General features: G+C 38.8%; 3 protein-coding genes across 7 annotated transcripts in view; 1 reads left to right on the top strand and 2 right to left on the bottom strand.

Annotated features, from left to right (window-relative positions):
* Nucleotides 1-7,209: 7,209 nt before the first annotated feature.
* Nucleotides 7,210-8,944, bottom strand: LOC111376864. The gene is made up of 3 exons (XM_022999869.1): nucleotides 8,618-8,944; nucleotides 7,800-8,575; nucleotides 7,210-7,726 (listed from the first exon to the last, which is right to left on the bottom strand). The coding sequence occupies exons 1-3, from the start codon at nucleotides 8,942-8,944 to the stop codon at nucleotides 7,210-7,212; spliced, it is 1,620 nt and encodes a 539-aa protein (XP_022855637.1).
* Nucleotides 8,945-13,660: 4,716 nt separating this feature from the next.
* Nucleotides 13,661-15,169, bottom strand: LOC111376866. Its single transcript, XM_022999871.1, has 2 exons — nucleotides 15,010-15,169; nucleotides 13,661-14,724 (listed from the first exon to the last, which is right to left on the bottom strand). Exons 1-2 carry the CDS (start codon nucleotides 15,026-15,028, stop codon nucleotides 14,372-14,374), a joined length of 372 nt encoding a protein of 123 aa, XP_022855639.1. The 5' UTR covers nucleotides 15,029-15,169; the 3' UTR covers nucleotides 13,661-14,371.
* A 2,914-nt stretch (nucleotides 15,170-18,083) lies between these two features.
* The window catches only part of LOC111376854 (nudix hydrolase 10-like), a 5,827-nt gene continuing 4,789 nt past the window's right edge, over nucleotides 18,084-19,121 (top strand). For 2 of the 5 annotated variants that reach the window (XM_022999857.1, XM_022999856.1), the window contains exons 1-2: nucleotides 18,088-18,206; nucleotides 18,777-18,939. In XM_022999857.1, coding sequence (XP_022855625.1) covers nucleotides 18,781-18,939 — 159 coding nt within the window. In that variant the 5' untranslated portion in view covers nucleotides 18,088-18,206; nucleotides 18,777-18,780. Of the gene's footprint in view, nucleotides 18,207-18,235; nucleotides 18,286-18,765; nucleotides 18,940-19,121 lie in introns of those variants that run through there. The other 3 variants (XM_022999858.1, XM_022999854.1, XM_022999855.1) reach the window with 3 other exon arrangements.

The following is a 19,121-nucleotide window of genomic DNA, read 5'->3' as shown; positions in this document are numbered from 1 at the left end:
GAGAAAGGTACTGTTTAACATTTATTTTTTCATCATCACAAATCGTAGGATTTGACGATTTGATAGTTAAGTATTTCAAAGTCTATCTTAAGGTCATTATCCAATGCTAACATGAGGAATGCTACTAAGTAAAAGACATTCTCGTCTGGTGTTAACATTTAACTTTTACTGCCCCCGTTTGGGGGCGTAATTGTTACAATATGAGATCAATTCAAATTATGTAACTTGAGAAGAGAAAAATATGACAAATTCGGTAACTAATGCTAAGTTCCAACAAACATTACACGAATCAATATGTAACATATCACATGCAAGTGTAATTTATCCCATTTAAGCTGGACATTGGTAGAGCTGTCGGTGAAATCGTTAATAAATTGTTTTTTGCTAATAACATTTATGATGACTCTCACCCATAATTTATCTAGCTTCATATTTTCGTTGGTAAAGTTTTTAGCATTTTCTTTCGTGAAAGTTTTTATTGGCTAAAATTAGAGCTTCCACATGAAAAATCAGAGAACCTGACAATCCATCTCGGTGCTTTCCCTAACTCCACCTACCCTCAACATTTGTCGCAACAAAGGCTTTACTATAGAAGTGGCTCAACCAATTTAAGAGAACGAATTTGAATGTCGTGTGAGTTGGCTATCGAATAGAAAGCAAGTGAGATGAGAATATTAGAAGAAAAGATAGGTGCAAGCTTGTTGTGTACATTGAACATTCTAGTTTTGAGCAAAAAATTGTAATGGTGAGAAAAAAGATGTTTTGTGAAGTTTTCTCAGCTTAGAAAGTCTTCTTTTCCTTCACTAAATCTTGTTAAATTATACCTTTTCTTTTGGTGTTTTACAATACACTTGTAGGATTTTCCCCCAACATGATTTCATAAACATTTATATTTTCTTAAATAGATCTTTTTATGCCATATCAACAAATTTTTTGAACTAAAATAGAAAGTTATTTGTTTCAAAAATCACTCAACTTATACCATGGTCATGGACTGCTCATTGAACTTTAATTTGATTCATGATGCTTATCGAACTTTCGTCGTTTCATTCCATTCATTGCCGTAAAAAATTTCATTAACAGTTCCGATGACACGGCAGATGAAACTGCGACGTGGCCAACAACAACCATTAAAATAATGCCAACGCAACTATGGAATCCAAATCATAAGAAAAATGTGCACCGTGTATCTTTTAAAAACGCGATTTTTGAATCTGGAAAAAAAAATTCAAAACCACTTCCATGTGCCTTTGACAACCCAGCCACTTCCTAACCTTCAAAATCCCCAACTCCATAATTTCCCCCAAATCCTCCCAAGCCCTAATCGTTGTTTGGTCACTCACGTGACCACAATCGTTGCTCGTTGATATATTCTGTAACAATTCAAGCACGTCTCTTTCATGTAGCAATTGTCAACATAATCCTCTAGTTTGTTCCGTCACTCCCGAATCACTGCCATCGCATATAGGCACAATATCCTAGTCAATTTCCACTTTCGACATGCAAAACTTCCGTCCTCAAGGTCCACCACTTCGAGCCCTCAGAGAAGTGCACTATACACTCCCTTGAATTTTCAACTAGACTCCGTACTTCCTTTCTTATCTTTGGACAAAGTCGACCAACATACAATCTCATCTTGTCCCTTTGCATCTGTATTTGTAGACAGTAGATTCTCCAACCAAGAAATCAGATCAGGTAGACCACTAGCAATCCTGTGGAACTTAAGAAAAATAGAACAAAGGAAGATGACTGTTAAAAGATCTTAAAATGCCGAAGACCCTCCAACGGTTAAGTCAGTAAACTCAAGCACGTCTCTTTCATGTAGCAATTGTCAACATAATCCTCTAGTTTGTTCCGTCACTCCCGAATCACTGCCATCGCATATAGGCACAATATCCTAGTCAATTTCCACTTTCGACATGCAAAACTTCCGTCCTCAAGGTCCACCACTTCGAGCCCTCAGAGAAGTGCACTATACACTCCCTTGAATTTTCAACTAGACTCCGTACTTCCTTTCTTATCTTTGGACAAAGTCGACCAACATACAATCTCATCTTGTCCCTTTGCATCTGTATTTGTAGACAGTAGATTCTCCAACCAAGAAATCAGATCAGGTAGACCACTAGCAATCCTGTGGAACTTAAGAAAAATAGAACAAAGGAAGATGACTGTTAAAAGATCTTAAAATGCCGAAGACCCTCCAACGGTTAAGTCAGTAAACTTCATTGAAAGTTTGATAAATGACGAATAGAAGAAAGAAGAAATGAATTAGAGTATTGTGTATTCTCCTACCTGAATGCTCGACCGACTGCTGAATTTATAGGTGTGGGATAACCGTTTAGGAGGGATTAGCGAGGATTCTCAATGATTTCATGGTTGGTTGGAGCCAAATCTAATCCGATCTGTTCAGTTGAGATATCAAATCCATTTGCAGATAACTCTCACCAGATCTGGATAGATCGTAACGTGATCTATCTGGAAGATAGATTATTGGAGATTTCGAATTGACATATGGGTCTTGGACTGTGTATTCAGGTCAATTGTTATAATAAGTTGGGCTGATGATGGCACGGTTTAATCGTCTGTGGACCCCGTTCTATGGTTTGGGCCACTTGGACTAGTGAATTAATTTTTATCACTACAATTTGTCCCCCACTCTTTTATACGAGTTCTACTCGAATGGAAGAGTAATTCAAGTTCAGAGATGATCGGATCCTTGGTTGAGAGAGAATTCAGATCATAGGGCGGATCATTTGATTACATGGTGGTGTATGAGAATCGTCTAGTTATTAAAAATGTCATGGAGATTTCTAATCACTTTTCTAGCTGTGCGATTTTTTAACTTGCAAGTCGGTTATTTTTCTTGTTCGGCACGACTCATTAGCTCTCATGTGGCTCGAGGCCAAGCGATAAATTTTTCTGAAAATTTATTACATGGCTCATGTGATGAACATCAATAATTTATATTCATTATATAATAATATTATATATAAAATATTATAATGTCCGCATGGCTCGAAAATCGTGCGAAATGGTTAGGATCACCACACGGCTTCCGAGCAGTGTGGTATGTTAATTTAGTGGCATGCATGCAACAACTTGTGCCCATGGGCACAAGTCACATACCGCTCGGCAAAATGTCGAGTGGTTTTAGAGAAATAATAATTATATTTATTTTTTTAATCCAGTCCGTCTGGGGCGTGAGATACGCACCCCTTGCTTTTCTAGTTAGATTGATCGATGCATCCGTTCGAAAAAGAAGATCATTGATTCGTCTAGATTACATCATACGCATTGCTTGTTTTGCCATTCCAAGTGGTGAATATATCCACACGAAAAGAAAAGGTATTTGATCTATCTAGACCATGCCATATTTGTGGCTTGTTTACTAGCCCAAAGATCGACGTGCCCATTTGGAAGAAAAAAAATTTTTGGCTAGATAGTACAATGCGTTCTATACGGCAAATTAGTCGGAAGGCCTCTTGTTCATTTGCAATGTTCGGTGAGTGTATTCTGTCGATGGTTCTGATCGCATTTATGAACTCGTTTACTCATCTCGTTTAGAGTCTCAACTTCTAAAATTTAAGGCCTGATGTCCTCATTTTTCAAGTGACCTGAGTTCTCTTCAAGAAGCTTCTGAGATTCTGGTGCGTTTTTCTTTTCGATTCAAGTTCTTATTTTGTTTTTGAATGTTCTTTGAGTGTTCTTTAATCATTTTTCCAAGTTCTTTGGTGGTTGAGTATGTTTTGATTTGGTATTTCTGGGGTTTGATCCGTTGTGAAGCGAAGTTGCTAGTGAATAGTTATTTTTGATGAACAATGGTCTGGAGTGATTTATCTGACGCTTCGTACAAAATTTCGGCCGAAACATGGCCAACTGGTAATGTAAATAAGTTTGACAATCCGAGTGAAAACTCATGGCTAGACGATTATGTGGGTTTGGATTGTCCAGACGGGCCAACATTGGTGGGGTTTGTAGGCGATCCGGGGATTCATTTCTCTTATGAGATTGATCTAGAGAGCGTTGGTATCAGTAGTGGTCCATCCAATCCAAGTCGTGACGATGACCAGCCTAGACATGATTCATACGAGCAGAGCAATCCAAGCGGTAGTGGTATCATGTTTAATAAGAACATACCAAGCAAGCTGAAGGAAAATGACTTGGTAAGAATCTGAGATGCCTATGATATTCCTGCATCAGTTAAACTTCATCTACCATGACCGCACGAAAGGGTTTCGTAGAATGTCCCAGGTTGGGTTTTTTTCTATGAGTTACCACTTAAAGATGGCTTTCAATTTCCGATTCCCGACACGATTATGATGGTATTAGAGTATTTCGAGATTGCACCTAGCCAACTTATGCCTAACTCTCGAAGATTGCTTTTAGCACTTCAGGTCTTAACCGAGCAGCATTATATGTCGTTTGGCATGCCAGAGCTACTTCATGGCTACTTTATTAAAGAACACGATGGTGAAAATGACCGTTTTTCCTTAAATGCAAGAAAAAATGTTGATCAATTGATAGTTGGCCTTTTTTTTTGGGATAAGGGCTGGAAAGGGTCTTAGTTCCTCGCATCAGGTGACTTGGTTTGGTCGGAGAGTTACCATGTCCCTTCGGCATGGTCCGGCAATAAGTTTTGCAGATCTTTTACTTTCAATACACTTTACTCATTTGAGGTTCTTATTTCATTTTCTTGCAGGTCTTCGTATCAATATGCGGCCAGTCGAAGGATTGTTTGTAAATGAGAGCATTTCCAAGATCTTAGCGATACCTAAGGATCGAAAGGATTGCCAATTCCTTTTGTCTCCAAAAGTCCTTTCTTCAAGCAGCTTGTGGGAGCACGTTTCGACCGAACCAAGAGGTATTCCTTTCGATTTCCAAGATATAAGATCTCTATTGTAATGGTAAAGAGAGGTATGGAAATTCTTGACAGTAGCCTTTATATAGCTGGTCCACTTAACTCAATCGAACATGAGATTGCAAATTGAATTATGTCAAGAGTGGTAGGATCTTCGCTCGATGCTTTGGAAAGGAGAAAGGTGAAGGAGAAGTCTAAAAAGGTTTCTCCTCATACGTTACTAGTTGACACCCTAGTTCCGTCTGATGGTCTTTCCAGCCAGACGGAGCTGCCTGATGCTCCTTCCTCGTCGATCCAAAAATGCAGTCAACTGGGGTCATTGTCGGCAGATGACGATTCGATCGTGCTTACCTTCCCATCAGACTCATTCGCATTTTCTAACCCAGGGGTGGCGACACTTGGCGAGGGACTTTTATTCCCCGAAGATCGAGTGTGCTATGAACAACTTGGTCCAGTTAAGGCAGTCGAAAACATGATGGCTCAGGCTTTCTAGGTATAATATTTTTATATGCTTCTTTATGGATAACCCAATTGGTCGACACAAACTTATTCCATTGATTCCAGGTACTGCAATGGGCTATTTTTCAGAAGAACGAAGCCATTAGGTTGGCTAGGAAGGTATGCTCATTGCAGGATGCGAATACTTCATACCTGGGAAAAATGAAAGTTTGAGGACAGAGAAGCAAGATGCTGATTTGGCTACTAGGAAAGCACTAGATGAGCTAGCCAAGGTGGTTCGCGAGAAGCTTACATTGGAGGAGTGCAAACTCAAAGAAATCTTCAGGGAATCAGATCAATTCTCTGGAAGACCGTTTGGAGAACTACCAGTTGGAAGTCAAGATAGCCACCCGGCCTTTCTTATGAATGATTACAAGAAAGGTAGGCACATTAGCTGGGACGTAGATAAAGCTATTGTCGATTATGCGGAGTTGTACAAGTTGCTTGGTATGTCAAATACATTAGAGGAGCAGCCCAAAGTAGGGGCTTCATCCGGCGATGAAATCGGGAATACCGATGATGGAAAGGCTAGGAGCCTTTGGAAGCACATTTTCCAAGTGTGCTTTTCGGCTAATATTTTCTTTCAAGCTTATGTATCAGTATTTGTATGAATCGTGTTTGAACCCATGTCTTTCCAAACTATATAATTTGTAGACTTATTGGAGTTATGCGCCTAATTGCCAAAAACTCGTGAAGTATCGAACGTAGAATTTTATTTGTAATAGAAGCGTGACCATAATATTGGAATAGAAATTGGACTTACTTTCTCATCATAAAAGATAAAGCAGTCTCATCAAAGTACTTTTACAAAGGACTCGATCAAGCTAGTCCGTCTGATTTAGTAAGTAATTTTATTAGCTGCTCTAGAGATAGTTGAGTCTTCGTTTGGATCGACCTCATGGTTAGGGTAATGCTACCCTTGTCCAACAATCGTGTGTTCTTCTTCATCTGGACGGCTTGAAGGCAACCGCGTGGTCTTTTTCATCCAAATGACTTGATGAAATTTATATATTTATCTCTCTTGACTCCAAAATAGCTATTGATATCTGCATTAGATTTTCTTCCACAAATTCAAGGATTCCCAAATCATTGGTGATGAGAAAAGTCTGATATCTGATACATTTCTCCCTTTGGTGAATCTCCTGAGAGCAAAGAGGGTTAGGACCACCGATGGCAAAAATGTCATCGACTCTCCGATGCTTAAGTCATTATAGATTTAGAACGGAGATAAAAATACCAAGTAAAAAGGAAGAGTTGAGAAGACTTAGAAATAATATTGGGCAGGGTGGATGGCGTTCGAGTCTGACATTTTCTCATCGATTCTCCTGAAAGAAAAGAAGGTTAGGACCGCCGATTGCATTTCTGCCGTCGGCTCTCTCTAATGCTTAAGTCAGTACAGATTTCAAATGAAAATAAAAATACCAAATAAAAAAGAAGAGTTTAAAAGACTTAAAAATAATATTTGCGGAGGTGGATGCTATTCCAGCTGTTGGTGATATCTCTACCGTCTTGGGCGCATAGCTTATAGGCTCCTTGCCTGACGACCTTAGTGATCAAGTATGGTCTTTCCTAATTTGCTGCAAGCTTTTCAACACCAGCTTCCTTGGTGTTTTGAAATACTCTTCACAGCACACACTCGCCTTCTTTGAAGGTTCTAGTTCTCACCTACGTATTGAAATGTTGGGAGATTTTTCGTTGATATGCAATTGTACGAATCAAAGCTCTTTCTCTTCGTTCATCTGCCAAATCTAACTCGTGGCATAATTCGACTTGATTCTGCTCATTAGTTGTCCATTCATATCGAAATGTTAGAGTGCCTATTTCTATTGGTATGATCGCTTTCGCGCCATAAGCTAACGAGAAGGGTGTTTCACCAGTGGGTGTTCGAATGGTGGTGCAATAGGACCAAAGGACCTAGGCAACTCGTTTGCCCATTTTCCTTTAGCCTCAGATAGTCTTTTCTTTAATGTCATGACAGTCTTATTGGAAGATTCAGCCTGACCATTGGCTTGGGAATATCGCGAAGTGGAGAAGTTAAGCTTGATGTTCCACTCTTTACAGAAATTTTGAAACCCAGTGCTTATGAACTGTGTCCTATTGTCCGTGACTATTTCCTTTGGGACTCCAAATCTGCATATCACATTTTTCCAGATAAATTGGATAACTTTACGATCATGTATCTTTGAGAGTGCCTTGGCTTCAATCCATTTTGTGAAATAGTCTATGATTGCCAGTACAAAAACTCGTTGTCCTGGAGCAGAGGGGAGTTTTCCAATAATGTCCATCCCCCATTTTATGAAAGGCCAAGGTGAAAGAACGGGGTTGAGCCGTTCTGGTGGGAGGTGGGAGACATTGGCGAATCGTTGGCATCTGTCATATTGTTTGACGTGATTAACAAAGTCGGTCTACATTATTGGCCAATAGTACCCTGCGGTAAGTGTACGATGCGCCAGGCTCCGGGGCTCCCAAGTGATTACCACACTCCCCTTCGTGAAGTTCAGCCAAGATATATTCGACCTCTGCATTGCTGATGCATCGGAGATAGGGTCTAGAGAATGATCTCCTATACAGTTTATCGTCTATAATGTAAAATCTTGCAACCTTAGCCTTATTTCGTCGAGCTTTATTCTTGTCTGGTGGCAACTCATCATTTTGGAGGTACTTGATGATCGGTGTCATCCAAGATTGTTCCTCGAATGAATGAATACTATTGTTCTCGTCGAATTTTTGAACTGCTGGCCATTGCAAGTAAACTATCGGGATTACCTTACTTTGTTTCGTATTCGTAATTGCTTTGAGGCTGGCTAGTGCATCTACTTGGATTTTTTCAGTTCGTGGGACTTGAATGATAAGGAACTCATCAAACTCTTTACAGAGCCGCTTGACCAACTCTAGGTAGGACGTTATCTTTGTGTCTTTGGCAAGGAATGTGCCCTGTATTTGGTTTACAATGAGCTGAGAATCACTGCAGACATGTATTCGGGTAATTCCAATCTCTTTTGCTAAGACCAGTCCAGTAATGAGTACTTCATACTCTGTCTCATTGTTGGTTGCCTTGAATTCACGCCTAATCGCCTGCTCTATTTGATCTCCTTCCAGTGATGTTAAGATAATGCCAAGTCCTGTGCCATTGATGTTGCTCCATCCGTCTACTTGGAGCATCCATATGCCCGTTGCTGGTCCATCCATCAAGCAGAGAAGTTCTCTTTGGGCCAAAACCTATGGGTTAGGTGCAAAATCAGCGATGAAATTTGCTAGTACCTGAGATTTGATGGTAGTGCAGGGTGCAAAGGAAATATCATATTTACTTAATTCGACGCCCCATTTGGTTAATGGTCCAGACAACTCAGGTTTATGGAGTATTTGTTTTAGTGGAAATGATGTCATGACTACTACTGAATGACTTTGGAAGTACGGTCTTAGCTTTCGAGCTGCACTAACAAGTGACAAGGCTAATTTCTCCAGTTGGCTATAGCGGGTTTCTGCATCCAGCAATGCCTTGCTAACATAGTAAATTGGGAGTTGCTTTTCATCTTCTTCGAGGACCAAGACTGAGCTGATCGTCGTCTCCGAAACTGCCAAGTACATGTATAGTTGTTCTCCGTCTTTCGATTTCGACAGGAGTGGTGGTGATGTCAGATATTGTTTGAGTTGCTGAAGTGCTTCTTTGCATGTCGGGGTCCATTAGAAAGTTTTATTTTTCGTTAATATGTTATAGAACTTTTGACATTTCTCTGAAGATTGGGAGATGAACCTGTTAAGAGCTGCAAGCCTTCCAGTTAGCCTTTGAACTTCCTTAATACAAGTTGGAGATGGAATGTTAAAGATTGATTGGATTTGGTCCAAATTTGCTTCGATTCCCCGTTGGGTTACTAAGTAACCTAGAAACTTGCCAGATGATACTCCTAAAGAACATTTGGACGGATTAAGTTTCATGTTGTACTTCTTTAGAACCTCGAAAGACTGCTTAAGGTGGTCTATGTGTTGCTCTGCAATCAAAGACTCCACCAGTATATCATCGATGTAGACTTCCATGGATTTTTCGAGTTGCTCAGCGAACATACGATTTACTAGTCGTTGATAGATTGCTCCCACGTTTTTGAGTCCAAATGGCATAACCTTGTAACAGAACATGCCTTGCTCTGTCACAAAAGCGATTTTCTCTTGGTCAGCTGGGTGCATCAATATCTGGTTGTATTCGGATAAAGCATTCATAAAGTTTAGAAGCTCATATCCAGCTATCGAATCGACAATCATGTCTATATGTGGAAGATGAAAGTTGTCCTTTGGACATGCCTTGTTTAGGTCTGTGAAATCGATACAAACTCTCTACTTACCATTTTTCTTTTTCACCACGACGACATTAGCCAGCCAGTCTGGGTAGTTAACTTCTCGTATAGAACCTACTTCCAAAAGTTTTTGGACCTCTTCATTAATTATACGATTTCATTTGGGCGTAAATTTTCTTCAACTTCTGTTTGATCGGAATGTAATGATGATCAACATTCAATTTGTGCGTTATTACCTCTGGGTCAACACCGATCATGTCAGTATGGGACTAAACAAAATAGTCATGGTGTTCAAAGAAGAACCTGATAAGGCGTTGCCTAAGCTCTAGTTCTAGCCTTGCTCCGACTTGAGTTTTGTGTTCTAGAAAGTCGGGGTGGATCTGTACTTCATCTAGTTCTTCCACATCTGGTTGGTCTAGGATGGTTGACTGAGATTGCTGTAACTGCTATAGAGAAGATTAGTCAGAGCAGAGTGAATTTTTGTAGCACTCCCTGGAATCCCTTTGGTCGCCAAGAAATTCTGTTATTCTCCATTTGGTCGGGAAACGGAATACCTGATGAAACATTAATGGTATGACCTTCATTTCATGGATCCAAGGCCTCCCTAAGATAACATTATATGCTGAAGGACTATGTATTACGAGGAATTAGGTGTGAAGGTTAACCCCTTCCGCATAAACAGGCAAAACGATCTCGCATAGAGTATTCTTTTGTTCACTACTGAAACCAATTAGCATTGTTATCCCGCGTGTAATGTTTTCTTCTGAAATTCTCATAGCCTTAACGGTCTCCAGGAAAAGTATGTTTGCACTGCTGTCGTTGTCTATTAAAATGCGCTTGACTAAGCAGTTGGCAATGTTCAAAGATATGACCAAAGCATCATGGTGTGGATTGAGTAGTTGCGTAGCCTCAGATGTCGTAAAACTAATGATTGCAGTGCGTCTGACTGGCTTATTTGGCTTAAATTTTGACAAAGGTGAGTTGCTCGACGCGCGTGCCTTCTTGCCGTCGCCCTTGTTATCCCACTAACTTTCGATTCGTCGATGACGAAGTTAATGGTTCGATCTTATGATGGTGTGGCCATTGATTCGGAGCTTTGCTTACCATGCTGTTGTTGTTGTCGTCATCTCGCGACGTTCTCCTTTCCTTTATCATCTATGCGGTGGCCGTGGTCGATGTGAAACTCAGACTATTTACTTTTATCTCGCTAGTCACTAGAGCTTCTCATCTTTTCGGGCCAATTCACCGTGCTGCCCATTCCCTTCAATACTACAATTAGTTCTGTTGGCCTGATAGAGATGTTGTATTCGGGGACCCCAATGTTCGTTCTTGTGGAAGGTTGTTCAATTAATCTGGACAGTTCCCTACACTTGGTGTCTCTCCTGTCTGGAGGGGAGTAGGTATCAACGGGTAGGGATGGCAATCGGGCTCGCCGGCTCGAGCCGCCCGTGGCTCGGCTTGGGGCTCGATAGACCCGAGCCTAAGCTCGGGCCGAGCCCCATTTTGGGGATACGGGCTTTGCCCGAGCCGGCCCGTGAGCTCGCGAGCTTTTTAATAAAAAAAATTAAGGCAAAACTGCTGCCTTTTAAAGGCAGCAGTTCGCTGCCTCTTAAAAGGCAGCAAGAGAAAAAAAAAAACAAAAAAAAGAGAAAAAACGAGCCTGCCCGGCTCGGCCTGTAAAAAGTCCGAGCAAAAGCTCGGGCCGAGCCTATTCGGCCCGGCTCGAGCCCGCAAAAAAGCTCGGCCTTTTTAACCGGACCGAGCCCGAGCAGAAATTTTAGGCTCACAAGCCGGCTCGGCCCGACTCGTTTACATCCCTATCGACGGGCCATTTCTCGATGGAGTTGATGCTTGGTGAAATTAAAACTAGCATCATCCACTTCCCATTTTATCTAAGCCCAAGCTTTAGCCAAGACATTCTCCACTATGATGCATGGGTGTTTGGTGAGTTCCTTATACAAATCAGTATCTAGGAGGAGCCCCTTTTGAAAAGCAGAAATGGCAATTTGTTGGTTGCAGCTATGGTTGGAAACTTTCTCCTGCTTGAATCATCCGACAAATTCTCGTAGTGACTCATTTCCTCTCTGCACTATATGATAGAGGTCGTCGGATCGCTTCTCAAGTTTTCTGCTACTTGCAAACTGTTCAACAAAAGTATCAGTTACTTGGGCGAATGATGATATAGAATTATTTGAAAGATTGGTATACCACTGTAGGGCCGACCCCATTAGACTGGAGTCGAACCCTTTACACATGCAAGCTTCTCGAAGGTCTCTTGGTATAGCAACGGTAAATATTCTCTGTCTATATTGAGCTATATGATCGTCTAGATCGCCTGTCCCATCGTATAACTTCATATTAAGAAAGCTGAACTTTTTAGGCATTTCCACCAGGGCAATTTAGTCGAAAAAAGGGCAATCGACGAAATAACTGGCTTCACTTTTCTTGATAGGTGTTGGCATTCCTAGGATACGTTAAACCATGGTTTCGGTTGCTGTTAATTTTCGTACGAATTTTGGGTCCTGTCCACTAGTAGGCTGTGGTTGCGCATCTTCTGATCCTCCATTAAGCAGTGCAGCAAATTGGACATTAGAACTAATGGTCCTCAGTCTATTTTGGTCAAGTGAAGGAGTCGATCGTGATGGGCGTGCCAATGTTGAATCGGATACCAAGAATTTCACTCTTTCTTGAAGGTCTCAATTCTCCACACAGGTGGTAGCATTCTTTGCTTCTAGCCTTTCCAACTTCTGTGAATTATGTTTTATCAAATCGATGAGTTGGGCTAGCTGTGTAGTGACTTCACTAGACGGAATGGTAGGTTGAGGGTGTGTAGAGACAGGATAGATTGTGCTTTGCTGTACAACTACCGGCTGGATCGAATGGATTGGCTGGATGGTTGTTGGATGGATAGGACAAGCCAACATTGGAGTGGTGGCAGAGCGGTAGCATGACCTGAGCCGTCTTCTTGTTGTATTGTTGCTTTCACCCCCTGATAAATCATTCGTTCTGCTTCCTGATGAGCTAATTCTTTCGAAGTATGATCAGTGAAGCCATCTGTATGATGGGTTTCAGAAGTTCCTGACATGGCGGGAATGATTGTTGAATAGTAATGGCAAGAGTCCTGTTTGTAAGAATGATGGCTAGGGCCCTATGGTGGGCGCCAAATTGTAGACAGTAGATTCTACATCCAAGAAATCAGATCAGGTAGGCCACTAGCAATCCTGTGGAACTCAAAAAAAATAGATCAAAGGAAGATGACCGTTAAAAGATCTTAAAAGGACACCGGTGTGGTGTCGATCAAAGACCCTCCGACAGTCAAGTCGGTAAACCTCGTTGAAAGTTTGATAAATGCCGGATGGAAGAAAGAAGAAATGAATTAGAATCTAGTGGATTATCCTACCTGAGTGCTCAACCAACTGTTGAATTTATAGGAATGGGATAATCGTTTAAGAGGGATTGGCGGGGATTCTTCAAGATTTCGTGGTTGGTTGGAGCCAAATCTAATCCGATATGTTCAGTTGAGATATCAGATCGGTTTGCAGATAACTCTCACCAGATCTGGATAGATCGTAACGTGATCTATCTGGAAGATAGATTATTGGAGATTTCGAATTGACATGTGGGTCTTGGACTGTGTATTCGAGCCGATTGTTATAATGAGTTGGGCTGATGATGGCGCGGTTAAATCGTCTGTGGACCTCGTTCTATGGTTTGGGCCACTTGGACTTGTAAATTAATTTTTACCACTACAATATTCTTTTCATGAAGCTTAGCTGTATAAATGTAAGTATGGTGAAAATCATTTTTCGAGGTCTTCCAAAAGTGTTTTATTAAACACTTCGCACACATTGTTCAATAGAATATCGCACTTTGAATGCATTTTGAAATGTGATTTCGACATTTTTGGGATGGCCTCTTCATCAACCATTTGAAAGCCTCCTCTGATACTTGACGAATTTGTCGCATTCAATGTCTATAATCGAAAATAATAGTTGACTTGGTTGTACACTAAAGATAATCTTTCAAAGTCTCTCATTTGAAGTTGGCACTGAAAAAGTTTGAATACATATGGCGTACATAGAAACTATGCTTGGACTCCAGAGTAGTTCATCAACTACTTTCTACATCCCCTTCTAACTATATGTCATTACAGTCCAACCATCTCCAGTACCAATTTCAAGATCTGCTGCAAGAAGTCCCATGAACCACATCCAAGATGGTGTGTTTTCTTTCTAAACCATAGCATATGCGATGGGATATATACAATCATTTGCATCTAGACCAGAGACCGTGAACAATATGCCTCCAAAACAGCCCCACAGGTAGCAGCCATCTACTCCAATCACTTTCCTACAACCTTTTATAAAGCTAGTCTTACATGGTTGGAAACAAAAGTATATCCCCTGGAAAACATCATTGAATGTGTTGGTGGTCACATTTGAGCTTGGATTGGTATACAACACCTCTGAAGCATATGACCACAACAGTGCGAACTGCTTCTCAATTATCCCATGCAGCAAATCATTTGTGTATCTTCTCATTTTCAACGCCACATTTCTGGTGATATCAGTTCTCAAATTCTCTTTCACTGCAATCAGAGTTTGGATCTGCCTTGAACATCTTGATGTAACGACGAGTCAAAAACTAGTAACTGCAATGCCTGTGGTATTTGTCATGATTGCATGTGTGCTCAATAGTATATGATTTCACTTGGACACTACCTGTGTCACCCAGGTTGGAAGCCTATATCTTCCTCAATCGAAAACTCCGAAAACCAATAACCAACCTCGTCATCCAATGCACCATTTGATTGAATCTCTTTAGAAGAAGGATACTTCAAATCATACACATCAACATCACCTTCAACTTCATTCCGCACCACATTCTCCACCACACCCACATTTGAACCTAACTCTATCCCATTCGTCACATTCCTTTCGTATAGAAAGTCATCCCCTTCGGAGTCTAACTCATTTCCCGAATCACTGAAATCTGGGTCATCGTCCGACAACAAAACTTCATAGTTAGTGCCATTTCCATCACTTTCGGACGTGTTGATTTCAGGAACTGATCCATACTCTGCAAAATTAAATTTTTATCAGAATAACTACTATACACCACATACTTGTAATTTTTTATTTTTATTTTTATTTTTTTTCAAAAATTGATGCAAACTTTAATGTGACCATAGGGTAAAATTGTGTGCAAACAATTAAATAGAACTTATAAAATGTTAGAATGATTGGTTATACCATCACAAAACAAAAAAAACTTGAATGATTCCAACAACAAATCGTCAAACATGTGGCCAACACATTGTGCAAAAAATTCCTATTTTTTTGAAAATAAATGGACAAAAAATACCTTCATGTGGTCCCTCCATGTGCGTGGTCTTCGAATCTTGAAATGCTGGGGTCGAGCAGAGGGATTAAGTGGCGATTAGGGGTTGGGAGGATATGGAAAAATTATGGAGCTGGGGATTTTGAAGGTTTGAGGATTGGGAAATGAATTGGTGGTCAATGGCACGTGGGGGTTGGTTTGAATTTTTTCCTAGGTTCAAAGATCGCGTTTTAAAAAGACATATGGGGCACATTTTTGTATCATTTGGATTTCATAACTGCATTGGTGTTATTATAATAGCTGTTATTGGCCATGTCACGGTTCCGTCTATCGCGTCATCAGAAGTGTTAACGATTTTTTTGACAGTGATGTATGGAGTGCAAACGACGAAAGTTCGGTGAGTATCATGAAGCAAATTAAAGTTCAGTGACCAGTCCGTGACCATGGTATAAGTCGAGTGATTTTTGAAACAATTAACTTTAAAATAGATTTGCTAATTAATCAAATGTTGATGGTAGAATGCAACAAAAAAATAATGGAAAACATAAATGCGACAATAATAAACAATGATTGAACAGACTTCCACTACCGTTTAAATGTAGTGGGGAAAAAAGAAATAGGTGTACTTTGAATATAATTCTAAATTAAAGATTGATCTTGTAATGTATAAAGGACACTCATAAGTCTAATCTAAACATATATTTTTTTTCCAAGTGATGTGATGATTGTTATCTTTCTTAGATCACCGAGACATGTACATCAATGGACGAGTTTGTGGTGAGAATCAAGCCACGCTTCAGTGAAGCGATCCCTTGCTAGGATTGTCCCAGTTTAACTCAAAACAGTGTGAAAATAAAATTGGAGAACTCTTCATATAGTCTTACCACGTGGGGTACCACAAATAATGGACATTAAGCCTTTTCAAAGACAAATGGATCCGTCTCCTGAAATTTTCAATCAGAAAAACTATACAACTTATGGATAATGTAGCATATTAGGTCCTCAACATTTTGTTTTTGTTTTTAAATTAAATCTTCGACTGTTTAAACTTGTAACACTCGAGTCTTATAGTACACGATTCTCATCATCTATTCATTCTCTCACCCGAAGAATATATGCTGTGGGTCCCATTTTGCAGCAACTTTTGACTCATTATTTTATAAAAAGGATAAGAACTAACGAAATAATCTACATTATCGACGTTAAACGTTAGAAATTATTTATAAACATTTTTCAGTCGTCATATGTGATCATTCTTGGAGGGCAAACTTGACAATGCACAATAAATACAATTATGGCTATAATTTCGGTCCGAGAGTTGTCAGAAGTCACCAGTAAAAATAATTAATTAAAATTGCTTAACAATTACTCCCAAACAGGGCAATAGAACTTATCAATGTGCTATTCTTAATACAAGAACCTGGTTAAAATTGTCCTTTCCTTTTAGAAAAGAGCGTTTCAATTTTTGATTTATTTCATTTATTCTATATTCTGAACAGAGGAAGATGTACAATCCATTTGAATGTTAGAAGGCATTTCAATGAAACATTACGAGCTTGTTTAGATTGTATTTTAGTTTTTAGTTTTAAGCTCATTTTCAATTTTAAGTTTCAAGGGTTTGTTCTAATATTTTTGAAAATGAGTTTAGTTTATCACTTTAAAAAATTATTTCTCAAAATAGAAAATAACGACTATTGATTCCTAACGAACCCATAGATTATTCTATCATTCGATAAGATCTTCTAGATTGTTCGCCTTGGTCTGAGGATGAGAGGATTCTTTTACACCAACACTCGATCCAAGAGAATCGGACAACCACGGGAGAAAAACGTGTTTGATTTGAAATTTTGAAAAATGTTTTCTCTCTATAACATGTAACATAAAAATAAATAATAAATCGACTTTAAAATATATAAAATAAGAATAAAAATTAATGATGTGGACTCTAAATATTTTTATCTCTGTTCACTTAAATATTTTTATAGAATTCTTATGTAAATAATTGTTAAGAGTTTGAACTATTTTTATTTGTCATTTATAATTTTTTTTATTTTTTAAATTTTTTCTTATTAAAATGATTAAATTTTATTTGTTAAAATTTTTATATTTTTATTTTCAAAAATTTATTTAAAAAATTTATTTTCTATATTTCATATTTTTTTTAGAATTTTCACTGAAAATACTCAAAACATAAAAAAATGCATTTTAAAATCTATGTTATAAGTTTATCTTTATTTTCAAAAAATGTATTTTAAAAAATATCAGACAAAACAAGTTTTCAATATTTTACAAAATTGAAAACAACGAACAATTGGACCGTACACTTTTAAGTTCAATCAACAATAAAACAAATAACAAAAAGGAGAACGAAATGCCGAGGGACTCAATTATTTAAGCAATCCACGGTAAATGCTCTACTCATACTCAATGCAATGTCTTGTTTGCTGTAACTTAACATAGTTGACTAAAATTCAAGTAAAAATTTAATAATTAATTTTAACTATATATATTTCATTATTTTTATTAAAAGTTTGATTTTTTTAAACTAGACTGAAAAATAAAGATCATGCTATACGTATATCATATTTAGCATAAAGATTTACATAATGCTAAGGTAGGACTTAGCTAAGCCTTCCGTCATTCAGGTTTCTTTGATTTGATCTCGGGTGAGACGTCTAGCGCTTTAAGAAAGAAGGCGTGACATTCTATCTTTAGACAATTTAAAATATAATTATCTTTTTCATTCAATTATCTCCTGCCACATACCTTTCCGGCATTGCTTTCGAGCGTTTTCTTTGGGCAATGTGGCATTGCCCGAAAAATAAAAAGACCCAAAATCCAAATATCATATTATGACCCCCAACTTTTCAATGTTGGGACCCTCTCGTAAATATGGTTCATGTTATAATTCAATTATTTGGATGGGACCTTCAAGCAATTGGGTGCAAGTGGTTGAATTTTGCGGTGAATGAAGCGTGCTCAGGGTGTCTTTTTCAGCGTAGTGCATGGCTATCAGCCTCCCATGCCAACACGGAATAAAATCGTCGGTCGCCGGATACGTGTGATGGGCCACAACAAATGGCGTAACGGAACTGACTTTCAGGTCCGAGCTGGACCCACGCTAGTTTCTCTCTATTTAAATGCGAATCTTTATCAATTATTGGTCAAAGCAGTAACGGCAACAGTACTAATACGAAGTTTTGGTGCTATCTCTGCAAAAGGTAATCGTTTATTTATTTTTGTTTAATTGTGTGCTTTAGTTTTGATTCTGTTTGGCGGAGCGCAGTTTACTTTGTTCTGGTAAAATCAATTTCGTTGCCAAAGAATTGCTAACTGCTTGCAAAAAATTGAAATTTAGTTTTAATAATTGTAAGGCACTGTAGTTTGTTATTTATCATAATCTTGCTGGCAAGTATGCGTTTGTTTTATATTAATTAGAATCAATCTTTTTTTTTTTTTAATCAATGGAACTGATTTTCAGTGTAATTAGCATGGCAGATAAGTTCATGAGCAGTATTGTTGAGATTTAGCCCTTATTTGAGCTCCATTCCACTAAAAATTCATTTTTTCAAAATTCATTTTCAGCTAAGTAGTCTTTGATAAAATAATATTACATTTGAATTCAAAACTTTTGCTTAATTTTTAACTCCACATTCTCCATCAATTTACTGTTCAAAATACATTCTTTTTGCCAAAATGGGGCTCAAACAAGAGCTTATTAGTAAGGTAACTTCTGTAAGACTGCGTTACTGCTTTAGTGAGTGTTATATCTCATTTCAGTTATTATGCAGTTTAATGGGGCAAAATGGTGTTGAAGATGAAGTTCGAAAGTTTCGAGTGCTTCCTGCTTGTGATGATGAACATGGGGGAGTCATAGTCGATATGAAGGAGCCTATGGGCCCCACTGTTTTTCAGGCAATGCTGAAAGCTTCTCTTTCTCAGTGGAAGCTGGAGGTATGCGATTTTCTGTTAGACTTTCAACTTTGTCTCTGTCTTTTTTCCTTCCCGAGTTGCAATCAACAAGATAATTTGGTTGAGAACAATTTCATTCTCGGTTACTATTGAACCCTTGATAAATTGTCAACTTAGTGAGTCTTGGATGTGAGAGAAAAGCCCAAGACCTGGCTCCTTTTTTT

This window comes from Olea europaea, unplaced genomic scaffold, assembly GCF_002742605.1.
Source record: "Olea europaea var. sylvestris unplaced genomic scaffold, O_europaea_v1 scaffold1569, whole genome shotgun sequence".
In the NCBI taxonomy this organism is placed as follows: Eukaryota; Viridiplantae; Streptophyta; class Magnoliopsida; order Lamiales; family Oleaceae; genus Olea; species Olea europaea.
Note: the sequence above shows the minus strand (reverse complement) of the source record. Positions and strands in the feature narration are given on the sequence as shown.